General features: G+C 43.4%; 1 protein-coding gene across 1 annotated transcript; it reads left to right on the forward strand.

The window, feature by feature from the left end:
• Positions 1-3,913: 3,913 nt before the first annotated feature.
• Positions 3,914-4,864, forward strand: LOC137544707 (olfactory receptor 52K1-like). Its single transcript, XM_068265801.1, has one exon. The coding sequence runs from the start codon at positions 3,914-3,916 to the stop codon at positions 4,862-4,864; it is 951 nt and encodes a 316-aa protein (XP_068121902.1).
• The last annotated feature ends 8,483 nt before the right edge of the window (positions 4,865-13,347 follow it).

A 13,347-nucleotide genomic window follows, 5' to 3' on the forward strand; every position in this document is an offset into this window, starting at 1 on the left:
AGCTCAGAGCTCACCTATGCCACAGGGGTGACAGGCAGCTAGCTGGGTAAAACGGACCTCCTTATATATACCTAACTCCTCTCTGATTGGTCGGCCTAATCTTCTTTAGGGCCTAGCAACACCTGGCTAAGCACATACACCTGCACTGCCGACCAATCAGAGACTCATTCTGTTCCCCGCAGTGCAGTGTTCAGGCAACCAATCAGCATCCAGCTCACCTCAGAGAGAGGGAAACTTGAGCTGGATGCTGAGGCAAAATTCCTTGTAGGCCTAATAATTTACCTCAACACCTAACTAATGGAGATTGCCACAGGCCCATGTGTGGCCTCCCTGATTGTTTGGCCCCTGTCATTCTGGATGGTTCTGTGGTGGAGGAAAATTCTTGTTTTTTAGGAATTTTAAAGCTTCCTTTGCTGATGTGAAGGTGTGCAATTCTTCATCTCCGTCTGTAATCTTTAGTGTAGCAGGGTATTGTAAAGAGAATTTTATTTTCTTCTGGATGCATAAGGCACACGCAGGGTTGAAGGCCTGTCTTTGTCTAGAGACCTCTGCAGAGTAGTCATTAAATAGCCTGATGGTGTTGCCCTGAAAATCAAGGGGGCCCTCCATTGCCCTGTATGCCCTCATTATAGCAGTTTTATCTGCAAAATCAAGGTAGCGGGTCATTACCATTCTAGAGGGTTTCTTGTCATCTGGGTTGCGGGGGGGCCCGACTCTGTGGGATCGTTCCACTTTGTACCCTTTCTTTAGGCCTAACAGTTTGGGTAGTGTCGCAGCAGAAAAATCATGGAGGGCTTGCATTTGCATAGATTCTGGGAGGCCTACAATTCTGATATTGTTACGTCTAGATCGGTTTTCTAGATCCTGCAGTTTAGAGTACATTTGCTTATTGTCATCCAGGAGGAATTGTACCTTGCTCTCTCTCTGCTGTTCTCTATCTTCCAGCTTTTGTATGCGGTCTTCTGCATGTGTAAATCTGGATTCGTGCTTTTGCAGCTGCCTGTGAATGTCCCTCATGGACCTGTCCAGGGCGGCCTGTATTGCAGCATGTAACTCAGGCTTAAGCGTTGCTACTACCTCTGCGGCTATTCTTTTGTAGTCGACTGTGGACATCTGCTCACCTGCTCCCTGGAGATCGGCTGCAGAGTCCCAGCCGTCACGTTGTTGACTGTTCTCCCACTCTGGGGACTGACTGCCGGCATTGGAGTTCTGCGGGGAGGCGTCAGGCGCCATCTTGCCTTCCTCTCCTTCCTCGCCCTCCTTGCTTCTCTTGCGGCCCGACCGCATTACATAGCGGTCCATGTTCGGTGCCGGGGGGAGCGCTGATTACACTGGGGGATATCCGCAGCTTGCACGAGTGAGTGGGGGCACTTTAGAAGCTGTTGCGGCTGATAATAGTCAGCGCGGTCTGCGGAGCTCTTCTCCCCTCCTGCTTACATCCAGGTGCCGGAACCGGAAGTGGGACTGAGTTTTAATATGGAAAGTGATGGATTGGAGACATCTTTTTCTTTGTTTTCTTCGTGCAAGAAACCAGACTTTTACCCAATTTATTCTTAACTTTACTGTGGACACATTTGTTAAGATGGCATGGTGACCAATTACAGGTGGAGAAATTAGAATATCACAGAAAAGTCCATTTATTTCAGTAATTCAACTTAAAAGGTGAAACTACTAATATATGAAATAGACTCATTCCATGCAAAGCAAAATATTTCAAGCATTTATTGGCTATGATTTTGATGATTATGGCTCACAGCTTATGAGAATCCCAAAATCAAAATCTCAGAATATTGTGGAAAGGATCAATATTCTCAGGTTAAAGTGTCAGAATCTAATCAGCTAATTCATCCAAAACACCTGCAAAGGGTTCCTATTTCATATATTAGTGTCACCTTCTAAGTCGAATTACTTACATACTATAAATCGACTTTTACACAATATTCTAATTTTGTTTCGCGTTCCACCTATACTTCTTTGTTAAACATTCAGCATCCCCATTGGAATTTCTTTTTCTAAAGCTGTAAACAAGCAACAGATGACTTTTTTATCATCTCATTAAAAGTCAGTGAATGACATCTTTCAGAATCATCCCCTGGGGTCATTTCTACCTCTATAAAGAACACAGACATATGTATTTAAGCAGTCGGTCTTTGTGTAATACATCAGTTCATCATAGAGACAGAACTCCAGGTAAACAAGACATTTCCTACTCAATGTCTCTGTCAACTATGTTTATTTTATTGGTGTTTTATTTTCAGTTATAGTTTATCATGTCTTATCTTGAGAATTCCTACTTTTTTTAGTTTGCCAACAAAACCCAAACAAAACAGACTGGTATCTCTACAGTCCAAATGTGACTTTTGCCACTCATTTCACCCATCTGTCCACACATTTCTCTCATGCTTCCCATTTCTGCCAGTCCCTTCACTGGTTGCCAGGTTCCCAGAGAGTCTAATTCAAAATTCTAACCTTCTTATAAAGTCCTCCACCATCTACATACATCTCATTAACTTCCAGATACCACCCCAACTACGACCTCTACTCTGCCCATGAAATACACCTATCAACAGAACTGGTCACCTCTTTATACATCTGCATAGAAGACTTCTCACAAGCTTCTAACTTCCTCTGGAAATGTGTTCTACATAATGCACAAATTATTTCAACCATCTGGCAAAATTCTTCAACTCAACTCTTTTAAACAGTTTGTAATTTTACCTAGTAAGCAGTGACAGTACTACAATTCATGGGGCCCCTCAGCAAAGCTTAGTTGCCCCCCCTTATGTTCACACCCCTTCCCTTGTGTCCTATTGGTGACCTTCACAGCTGGGAGACCAACTCACAGCAAGTGTGGCCATCATTATTTTCCTGCCCATAACAAGTGTATCCACAAAAACTCCTGATCTGAAGTAAAGTCCCCTGTATTGGAGGAAGGGATGGTTAGTAGTTGCCCCCCCCCCCCCCCCTCCATAGCTCTGGGCACCCCTGTGATCTCCTATAGTTATGCCCCTGCTAGTAAGTCATGGAATTCTGCCCCACTTGTGGCTCCTCACCATCATCACTTTTTGGCAACTTGAGAAAGGCCATTCAGGCCGAAACAGCAGGCTGTCCCTGCCTGTCATTTTTTATTATGCAATAAAGGTTTAAGAGCTGAAGAAATACATATCCAGTGTGGTGCCGATCCTTTTGGGACTATTTCACTATTGACCCTGAGGTACAAGGGTGAGGGTCTTGGCAGTTGGCACACACTCTCAAATCTTTGAGCGTGGACTGGGTGTTCCTGGATACATGCTTGCATCATCTAGTTATAGTTTACTTGCATCATCATACTGTGTTTGTAACTTATTGCCTCTTAGATTGTGAGCTCATAAAGGCAACCCTACATGTCTTTCTTGGGATTGCAGTAAATGTTCTGAGACGAGTCTGTGTGTATGCAATCTATGCATGTATGTATCTGTATTAGGGATGACTGAGAATATCTCTGACAGTCTTGCAAACATTTTCTAGACTTTCGGGTGGTACTGTGTATTTCCGACAAAGCTTATTTGAGAATTCCATTAAAGTCAGTAGGCAGAATTTCAAGGGTGAATGCAAAGCCCCTGTACTTGTTAGAACCAGTTTATTTTCTAGGCGTGTGAAGGTAAACAATGGCAACAAGGAAACAACTTCCAGAAGACCTTTTGCCAAATCACCGGGCCTTTCTCGAGAGAAACTTCGGTAAGCAAGAAAAGGTCCGATTTGCTGTGAGATAGAACTTACAAATTTCACTCACTTATCCCTTATCTGCATTAAGTATTTTCTGTGTATGTATCAACAACATTAACATTATGTATTTACTTATGTTGACCATCCCTCATAAGCTTAGCCTCCATTTATCTTCTTTATTTAAGGGAAGAGTCGCCAAAATATACAAATGCAAAATTTTACAAATGCCAACCCTTCAGTGTTTATCCTTACCTTTAGTGTTATTACAGATTTAAATTATCTCTATGGAGGGATATCTCTAACTGGCTACCTGCTGATTATCCTCTTCAACAGCACAGTGTTGTCTACAATATTTGTAAACCAGAACCTTCATGAGCCTATGTATATTTTTATAGCATCCCTCTGTGCCAATGGCCTTTATGGCAGTACCTCCTTCTTTCCAGGCCTCCTTGTGAACCTCTTTTCCAAAACACAACTCATCAGCTACCCAGCCTGTATGGTACAGATTTTTTGCATGTATTCTTATGGGTCGTTTGAGATGTCCATGCTAACCGTAATGGCGTATGACCGTTATGTGTGTATCTGCAACCCTCTGAGATATTTCACCATCATGACACCTACCAAAGCCTTCAGTTGGATAATTGTTGCCCTGGTAGACTCTATTATTACAACTTTTGTTCTTGTCATTCTTACAGTTCGTCTTCCCCTTTGTGACAATGTCATACTGAAAATCTACTGCGATAATTGGTCAGTGGTGAGACTGTCCTGCATTGATACCACAGTGAACAATCTGTATGGTTTCTACATAGCTGTAGAGACCTTGTTGGTAAAGCCTTTCTTGATTATGTTATCTTACGTTCCAATTCTAAAGGTGTGCGCTAAATCAAAGGACGCTCGGGCCAAAGCACTGCAGACCTGCACCTCTCAGCTTATATCCCTGGTCATTTTTGCTGCCAATGTTCTATTTGAGATTCTCTTGTATCGGTTTGGACCTACCGAGGTGCCTTATGCAATTAGAGTGACCTCATCAGTACTATTCCTGGTGGTGGCACCGCTTACAAACCCACTTCTTTATGGAATGAAGATGAACGCTATAAAAGAGAAGATCATGCAGTGGTTTTATTGGAAGAACATGGAAGCATCCACAAAAGGAAATTAAAAAAAACCATTATAAATTAGTTAATACAAAACTAGTGTTTCCAAAACATCTGCATAATACATACTAGCATGCATAATAGCTCATTTTTACATGTGAGTGTACATATTTGGGTTTAAACTATCTTAAAGGCAACCTTAACTGTGGGGGAAAAAATTTTACTTACCTGGGTCTTTCCCAAGCCTCCTGCAGCCGTCCTGTGCCCGCGCCGGTCTTTCAGTGCCCTTTGGTCTCCCTCCACGGCTAAGTTTCGTTTTCGGACGACTTCCAGTCGTCCTCCGGCAAAGTGTCCTCTTCTTCCGCATTCCCCGTCGTAAAGAGCCGTAAAGCGCGTCCTCATGACGCAAGATGCGTCATGCGGACGCGCTTTACGGCTCTTTACGAATCAGCCGAAAACGAAACTTAGCCGTGGAGGGAGACCGGAGGGTACCGGAGGGTACCGGAGGGCACCGAAGGACCGGCGCGGGCACAGGACGGCTGCAGGAGGCTTGGGAAAGCCCCTGGTAAGTGATTTTTTTTTTCCCCCACAGTTAAGGTTCCCTTTAAAGATACACTGAAGCGAGGATAAATCTCGCTTCAGTGCTTATATATAGCAGGGGCATGAGTGCCCCTGCTAAAACGCCGCTATCCCACAGCTAAACGGGGGTCCCTTCACCCCCCACACCTGCAAAATCAACGACCAACTTGGTCGCATATTTTGCTGCTGATGTAGGCAGGGCTAACGGCTGCAGCCCTGCCTCCAGTCGCGTCTATCAGCGGCGCATCGCCGCCTCTCCCCACCCCTCTCAGCGAAGGAAGACTGAGAGGGGCAGGGGAGAGGCGGAGATACGTGCTGACAGACGCGCGTGAGGCAGGGCTGCGGCGGCTAGCCCTGCCTCTATGCGGAAGAGGGGATGCGCTGCACGGACGGGGATTTGGGGGTGAAGGGACCCCCGTTTAGCCGCGGGATAGCGGCGTTTTAGCAGGGGCACTCATGCCCCTGCTATATATAAGAGCTGAAGCGAGATTTATTCTCGCTTCAGACTCTCTTTAAAGAATACCCTTGTTATAATCAAAGTGTCCCCTTTTACTTACATGGGGCTTCGTTCAGCCCCAATAGTCTTGTAGGTCCCTCGCTGTCCTTCCACTCCTCTTCCTGAATCTGCTGTGTGGCCCAGTAAAGTCTGTGACTTAGCTAATCTAACTTACCAATTTGAATGAACTGTGCACTCCCGGCAACAGGAGCTCAATCAAGGAAATGCACTGCCAGGTCAGTGCATGCACAGTAGTGCATGACTTAACTAAGTTGGGAACTTTATTAGGCCTCACAGAAGACTGAGGAAGAGGACCAGGAGGACAGTGAGAGACCTGCAAGACTATGGAAGAAGCCCAAGATAAGTAAAAGGGAACATTTTGATTACAGTTTGGGTACCCTTTAAATTAGGACTTTTATCAATAATTGAATATATTTGCATTATCAATTTACCATGTTTTTTATGTATGTTTTTAATGTATGGACAGTATAAACTTTCACACTGTACTTACATCAACAGTATCATTTCTAGAGATACCTGCTTCATTAATGTGCTTTCAGAATGCCTCCACTGCTTCAGCAGGTGCAGACCTAACACTTGCATAGTGCTATTCTCCTGTCGGACTCAAAACACTTGAGGCCTGCAGCTGCCAACAAGGGCACACTCAGAAGGCCACCCTGGAGCATTAGAGAGTCTTGCCTGAGGACTCCTAACTGAAAAGGTTCTGCTCGAGCCAAGATTCAAGCCATGGATTCCTGTGTCAAAGAAGTAGCTGCAGAAAGACTACTCATATCTCCATGGGAAACAGTACATTCGGGCGCATGAGGCAAGTGGACAAAAAGGGCGCCGCCGCCATTCACTCCCATAATAAATATTGTTTAATGGGCACCGGAGAAAAATAACGTTTTACAAGCGGCGCCCGGAGACTTTTACTGTTTTATAATTGCTTCTCATGATTACACATTATTTAATGATTTATAATTTTTTAAACGAAAAACAGTACAATCTTTTTTAAAACATTATTTTTAAACGAAAAACAGCACAATATTTTTTTAAACATTATTAATGCTTATCACAGGGGGGTCTTAGGTTTAGGCACCACCAGGGGGGTCTTAGGTTTAGGCACCACCAGGGGGGTCTTAGGGTTAGGCACCACCAGGGGGGTCTTAGGGTTAGGCACCACCAGGGTGGTCTTAGGTTTAGGCACCATCAGGGGGGTCTTAGGTTTAGGCACCAACAGGGGGGTCTAGGGGTTAGGGGTAGGTACAGGGAGGGTTCTGTGTGAGAGTAGGGTTAGGTATAGCTTTAGTGAAATTCGTATTAATCTTTTATAAAACGTTATTATACATTTCACTTTTTAAACAGGGAAGATTACAGTTTTTACAATTCCTGATTTCATACACATTATTTAATGATTTATAACTTTATAAAACATTATTTTTAAACGAAATATAGCACAATTTTTTTTAAAACGCTATTCATGCTTATTGTTTAAAACCCTGCGCCCTTTTTTCCCAGCGCCCTTTTTTAACGTACGCATCTCAATCACCCACCCACCACCTGGTGGTGCCAGGACATCCTTCCACCAGGCAGCAATACTAGTATGTACAAGAGCCCGCTGCACTCCATAGGTAGATATAATACAGATACCTGGCACATCCAAAAGACAGGCACAGCAGCTGACACGTTTCAGACACTCAATCAAAATTATTTTAGGTATTTTCTTGCTTGCTGGGTGATTTAAAATGCATTTTATTTAAAAGTTGTGAAAATATCTCCTAGGAGAAAACTTGGAGCCCATATGCAATTAACTGTTTCTCCTGAGTTTTCTCCTAAGTGATATTTTAAAACTTCAATAAAATGCATTTTAAAGAGAATCTGTACTCTAATATTCATACACTAAAAAGCATACCATTCTATTCATTATGTTCTCCTGGGCCCCTCTGTGCTGTTTCTGCCACTCCCTGCTGCAATCCTGGCTTGTAATTGCCAGTTTTAGGCAGTGTTTACAAACAAACTAACCAGCTTGTGATAGGCTCACATAAACAGAGTGTGTGAGTCATACAGAGCTTGCAGGGGGCCTGCAGAGGGTGTGTATCGCTTCTATCCAATTACAAGCAGCCCTGCACATTCCACACATTCAAGCCTTAGCCCGACAGAGCCGACAGAGGAAAGGAGATAAGATTTATTACAGAGACAGTGCAATTAGGAAAGGCTGCAGTAAGCCAGAGCACATTAGAACAGGCATAGGAACTTATAGGATAGAAGAACTAAGGCTGAAAAATGTGTTACAGAGTCTCTTTAAATCACCAGCAAGCAAGAAAATATTTAAAATCATTTTGATAGTACTTTTCCACCTACTTTTTGGCATTTTTTTAATTGTAAAGTGCTGAAAAGTTATTCTAAGTAAAAGATGAAAAATCATCTCCAAAGAGAAAACGCAGGAGAAAAAGTTAATTGCATATGGACTATGGCCTTTAATGATTTATGACTAAAGACCATGGCCCATATGCAGAGATGGCCCAAACAGTTCGCCGGCGGACAATTCCCACCGAATTTCCGCTGGTCACGTTTTCGGCGAACTGCGAACATATGGCGTGTTCGACCCGCCTTCTATACATCTTCATGTAGCCAAACTTTGACTTCTTACCTCACAGTCAGCAGACACATGACAGCCAATCAGCTAGAGCCCCCTCCTGGACCCCCCACCCCACTATTAAAAAGCAGTTGTGGTGGCCATATTGGATTAATTCTCTGCTGGCTGCAGTGATAGTGAGAGCAGGGTCAGACTTGCTGCAGATAGGTAGGGAAAGCATTAGCTAGGCCTGTGTTCTTGTTCCTCACTTGCTGTGAAAGCACCTCAAACAGAGAGCTAGCACATATGTTTCCTGTATTTTGTTTTGTTTGCGACACTCCACAGCCCTCTGACACCCAGAGCTGTGTACACACTACTGTTGTTGCCTCATTAAGTTGCAGACATAGAACCACTCCAGTGCATTATTATATCACTGTATTCTGATAGTACTATTGCATTTCTCTGTGTGAGACACTCCACAGCCCACTGACACCCAGAACCGTGCACACTACAGATATTTTAACAGTCTATGGTGAAGAGGAAGGTTGTAGCAGACCTGCAGAGCTAGTACTCCAGGATACACCCAATAGTAGGAAGGTTCAAGGTGTGATGCCACTTGCTGCAAAACGTGTGCTCTGGGTACAGAAAAACAGATATACTAAAGCTTTGGTAGTAGATCGATTCCCCGCCACTCCGATGTAAGCAGTATAAAAAAGCTTTATTGTGTCGGCTTATATCTTCTAAAACATATAAAATGCTGCCAGCATGACACTAATTTCATACACCAAACAACTCCGTTCCTACTCACCAAAAGGCTGCAGGGCAATGTGGGGGTGGCGGCCCACCTGGCGATCGCTTCGCTAGAACAGCGTCTTCAGAGGCCGTGTGTTTTCTCCTTGGTGACATTTTCACAACTTGTCATAAAATGCCTTTTGCATCACCAGCAAGCAAGGAAATACTCAAAATAAAATTGATAGTACTTGTTCAACAACTTTTGGATAGTTTTTCAATTGTAAAATGCTGAAAATGTATTTTAGATCGAAAATGATCTTTTTGGAGATAGCTCAGGTGAAAAACTTTATTGCATATGGATCCATGTGCCTGAAAAGCATCAGCTGCTGTACCTGTCTTTTTGGATGTGCCAGTAAAATATCTGGATTATATCTACCTACTGTGTACACAGGGCTCTTGTACATATACTTATGTCAAAAGTAGCATTCTTAAAATCAAATTCTGTTTATCCACTGCTCTGTGTTTATCATGTAGTCTACATCCTGACCCTGCATTGCAAGCATTCCACTATAATCATAAAAACATCTTCTGTAATTATTTTTATCTTAATGAGCCTGGCTTTTTGGTACATAGCCAGGGAGAGGGAAGCTTGTTATCTGCCCTCCCTCATGCCTTCTCCTCACTGACTGGCTGAGGGCAGTTCAGTGTGACATGAGGCTGAGAAGGGAAATACATCTCACTCTTCTGCAGAAGCTGCTGAAATACGATCTATGTCATGCTCACATGTGTTTACAAAGCAAGCTAGATATGACAGTGCAGTTTTTACAGAGCTCAGTGAGGAGGAGGGCTGCCATCGCATACACCAGCCAGAGGAGAAAAACAGAATAAGGGAAGAAATTACATCAGGGTTGGCTTCAGTCAGAGGCAATAAATATAGAAAGTGGTTGGAACAGTTTTCTCTGTGTTTACTATATAACATTAACTGAAATCATAACATAGACAGTATAGTACATATGTTATGTAGACTTGATCTACTTATATATGTGTTGTCCCTGGGATACTAAGTATCTTCGTCCCTGTTGCTTTAACCAGTAAACTATATTTTTAGTCCACTCCACTTCAAAAACTATTTGTAGTTTTTGATGGCTTAGAGGGTGACTGAAGTGAGAGAGATATAGAGGCTACCATATGTATTGCCTTTTAAACAATACCAGTTGCCTGGAAGCCCTGCTGATCTATTTGGTTGCACTAGTGCCTGAATAATACCTGAAGCAAGCATGCAGCTAATCTTGTCAGATCTGTCAATAATGTCAGAAACATCTGGGGCTTGATTCACAAAACCGTGCTAACCTACTTAGCACGTCTAAAGTCTTTAGACGTGCTAACCAGGGTGCTAAGTCGGTTAGCACTGGATTTCTCAATCAGATCGCCCGCAAAGTTTTGCGCGCAAAGTTTTACGCGCGCAAAGTCTTATGCGCACGCTAAGTCCCATAGGCTTTAATGGGCACTTCGAGCGGAGCGCCCTGCGCTCTGTGCAGTACGCGCGTAAAATTGTAAAGTTTTGCGCACGAAAAGCTGGTTTAGACGTGCTAAGGGGGTTTTCACAGGCATGCTAACAGTTAGCACCGCTTTGTGAATCAAGCCCCTGATCTGCTGCATGCTTGTTCGCGGTCTATGGCTAAAAGTGTTAGAGGCAGAGGATCAGCAGGGCTGCCAGGCAACTAGTATTGCTTAAAAGGAAATAAATATGCAGCCTTCATATTCCTTTCTCTTCAGTTGCCCTTTAAATCTATATATATAAAATCGGATGTGTGTATGAGTGTGTGTGTGTGCGTGTGCGTGCGTGCGTGCGTGCGTGTGTGTGTGTGTGTGTGTGCGTGTGTGTGTGTGTGTGTGTGTGTGTGCGTGTGTGTGTGTATGTATGAGCCGCGATCACGCGAAAACGGCTTGACCGATTTGAACGAAACTTGGTACACAGATCCCTTACTACCTGGGATGATATGTTCTGGGGGTCTCGTGGCCCCCCTGCACACATGGGCGGAGCTACAAACAGCAAATCAGATTTCACCCATTCAAGTCAATGGAAAAAATGTAAAAGGCTGCCATTCTCACAGTAATCAAGCCAGAGTCCCCACACTTGGCACAGTTGGTCACTTGGTGACCGAGGTTACAAATCCAGGAAAAGTGGGCGGAGCATAAAACTGCCAATCAAATTTCAGCCGTTCATTTTAAATGGGAAAATGTAAACTGTAGCCATTCTTAGACTGTTAATCGCAGGGTTCTCAAACTTGCCACACTTGGTCACTGGGTGACTGGGATTAATATTCAAGAAAATGGGTGGAGCCTACAACAGCCAATCAAAATTCACCTATTGATTTTCAAGGGGAATATTTAAACTGCTGCTATTCTTACACTTTTAATGGCAGAGGCTTCAAACTTGCTACAGTCGGTCATTGGGTGACTGGGGTCCAAATTCACTAAAGGGGTGGGGCCACATACAGCCAATCAGATTTCCTTGGTGGATAAACTGCTTCCATTCACACATTTTTGATGCCAGGAACCTGACAGCTCACAAACTTGGTCATTGAGTGACTGTGTGTCAAGGTTACAAAAAGTGGGCAAAGCCAAAACAACTTTTTTATTGGGAAAATATAAACTGCAGCCATTCTTACAACGTTAATGGCAGGGTTCTCAAACTTTGCACAGTTGTTTATTTGGTGACAGATTAAGATTTTGGAAGGTGGGTGGAGCCTACAACAGCCAATAAAAATTCACCTTTTGATTTTCAAAGGGAATATTTAAGCTGCTACCATTCTCTTATACTGGTAAAAGCAGATGCCTCAAACCTGGTACAGTTGGTCACTGGGTGACTAGGGTCCAAATTCAGGAAGGAGGCAGAGCCACAAACAGCCAGATTTGTTTATTTTTCAATGGGAATATACAAAGTATTGATACCAAGGACCCCAAAGCTGATAAACTTGATAATTGAGTGACTGTATGTCAAGGTTAAAAAAAGTGGGCGGTGCCAACCACTTCATTTTTTACATTGCAAGGTTCCCAAACTTTACACAATTGGCCACTGGGTGACTGGGATAAATATTCAGAAATGTGGGTGGAGCCTACAACAGCCAACCAAAATGTACCTATTGATTTTCAAGGGGAATATTCACATTGCTACCATTCTTACACTGTTAGTGGCAGAGGCCTCAAACCTGATACAGTCAGTCATTGGGTGACTGGGGTCCAAATTCACTAAAGGGGTGGAGCCACAAACAGCAACTCAGATTTGTTAGATTGATTTCAGCCATTCTGTTATTGGCAGGATTCTCAAACGTGACACAGTTGGCCACTGGGTGACTTGGACTTATATTCAGAAAAGTGGGTGGAGCCTACAGCAGCCAATCAAAATTCACCTTTTGATTTTCAAGGGGAATATTTACATTGCTGCCATTCATGCACTCTTAATGGCAGAGGCCTAACATCTGTTACAGTCAGTCACTGGGAGACTGGGGTTTAAATTCTGAAGGAAGCGGGCCAAAAACAGCCAATCAGATTTGTTTAATTTCAATGGGAATATACAAAGTATTGATACCAAGGACCCCAAAGCTCATAAACTTGGTCATTAAGTGACTGCATGTCAAGATTAGAAATAGTGGGCGGAGCCAAAAACAACTAACTTTTTACATGGGAAAATGTAAACTACAGCTTTTCTTACACTGTTAATGGCAGGGTTCTCAAACTTCACACAGTTGGTCACTGGGTGACTAGGATTAATATTCAGAAAAGTAGGTGGAGCCTACAAGAGCCAATCAAAATTCACCTATTGATTTTCAAGGGGAATATTGAAACTGCAGCCATTCTCACACTGTTAATAGCAGAGGCCTCAAACCTCCTACAGTCGGTCGTTAAGTGTTTGGGGTTCAAATTCAGTAAAGGAACGGAGCCAAAAACAGCCAGATTTCTTTGCTGGATAAACTGCTTCCATTAGCACAATTTTGATGCCAGCCTTGCCAGGAACCCAAAAGCTCACAAACTTGGCCATTGAGTAGTGACTGTGTGTCAAGGTTACAAAAAGTGGGTGGAGTTAAAAACAGATTTTTCTGGGAAATTGTAAACTGCAGCCCTTCTTCACTGTTAATGGCAGGGTTCTCAAACTTAGCATAGCT

Source organism: Hyperolius riggenbachi, chromosome 2 (assembly GCF_040937935.1).
Source record: "Hyperolius riggenbachi isolate aHypRig1 chromosome 2, aHypRig1.pri, whole genome shotgun sequence".
NCBI lineage: Eukaryota > Metazoa > Chordata > Amphibia > Anura > Hyperoliidae > Hyperolius > Hyperolius riggenbachi.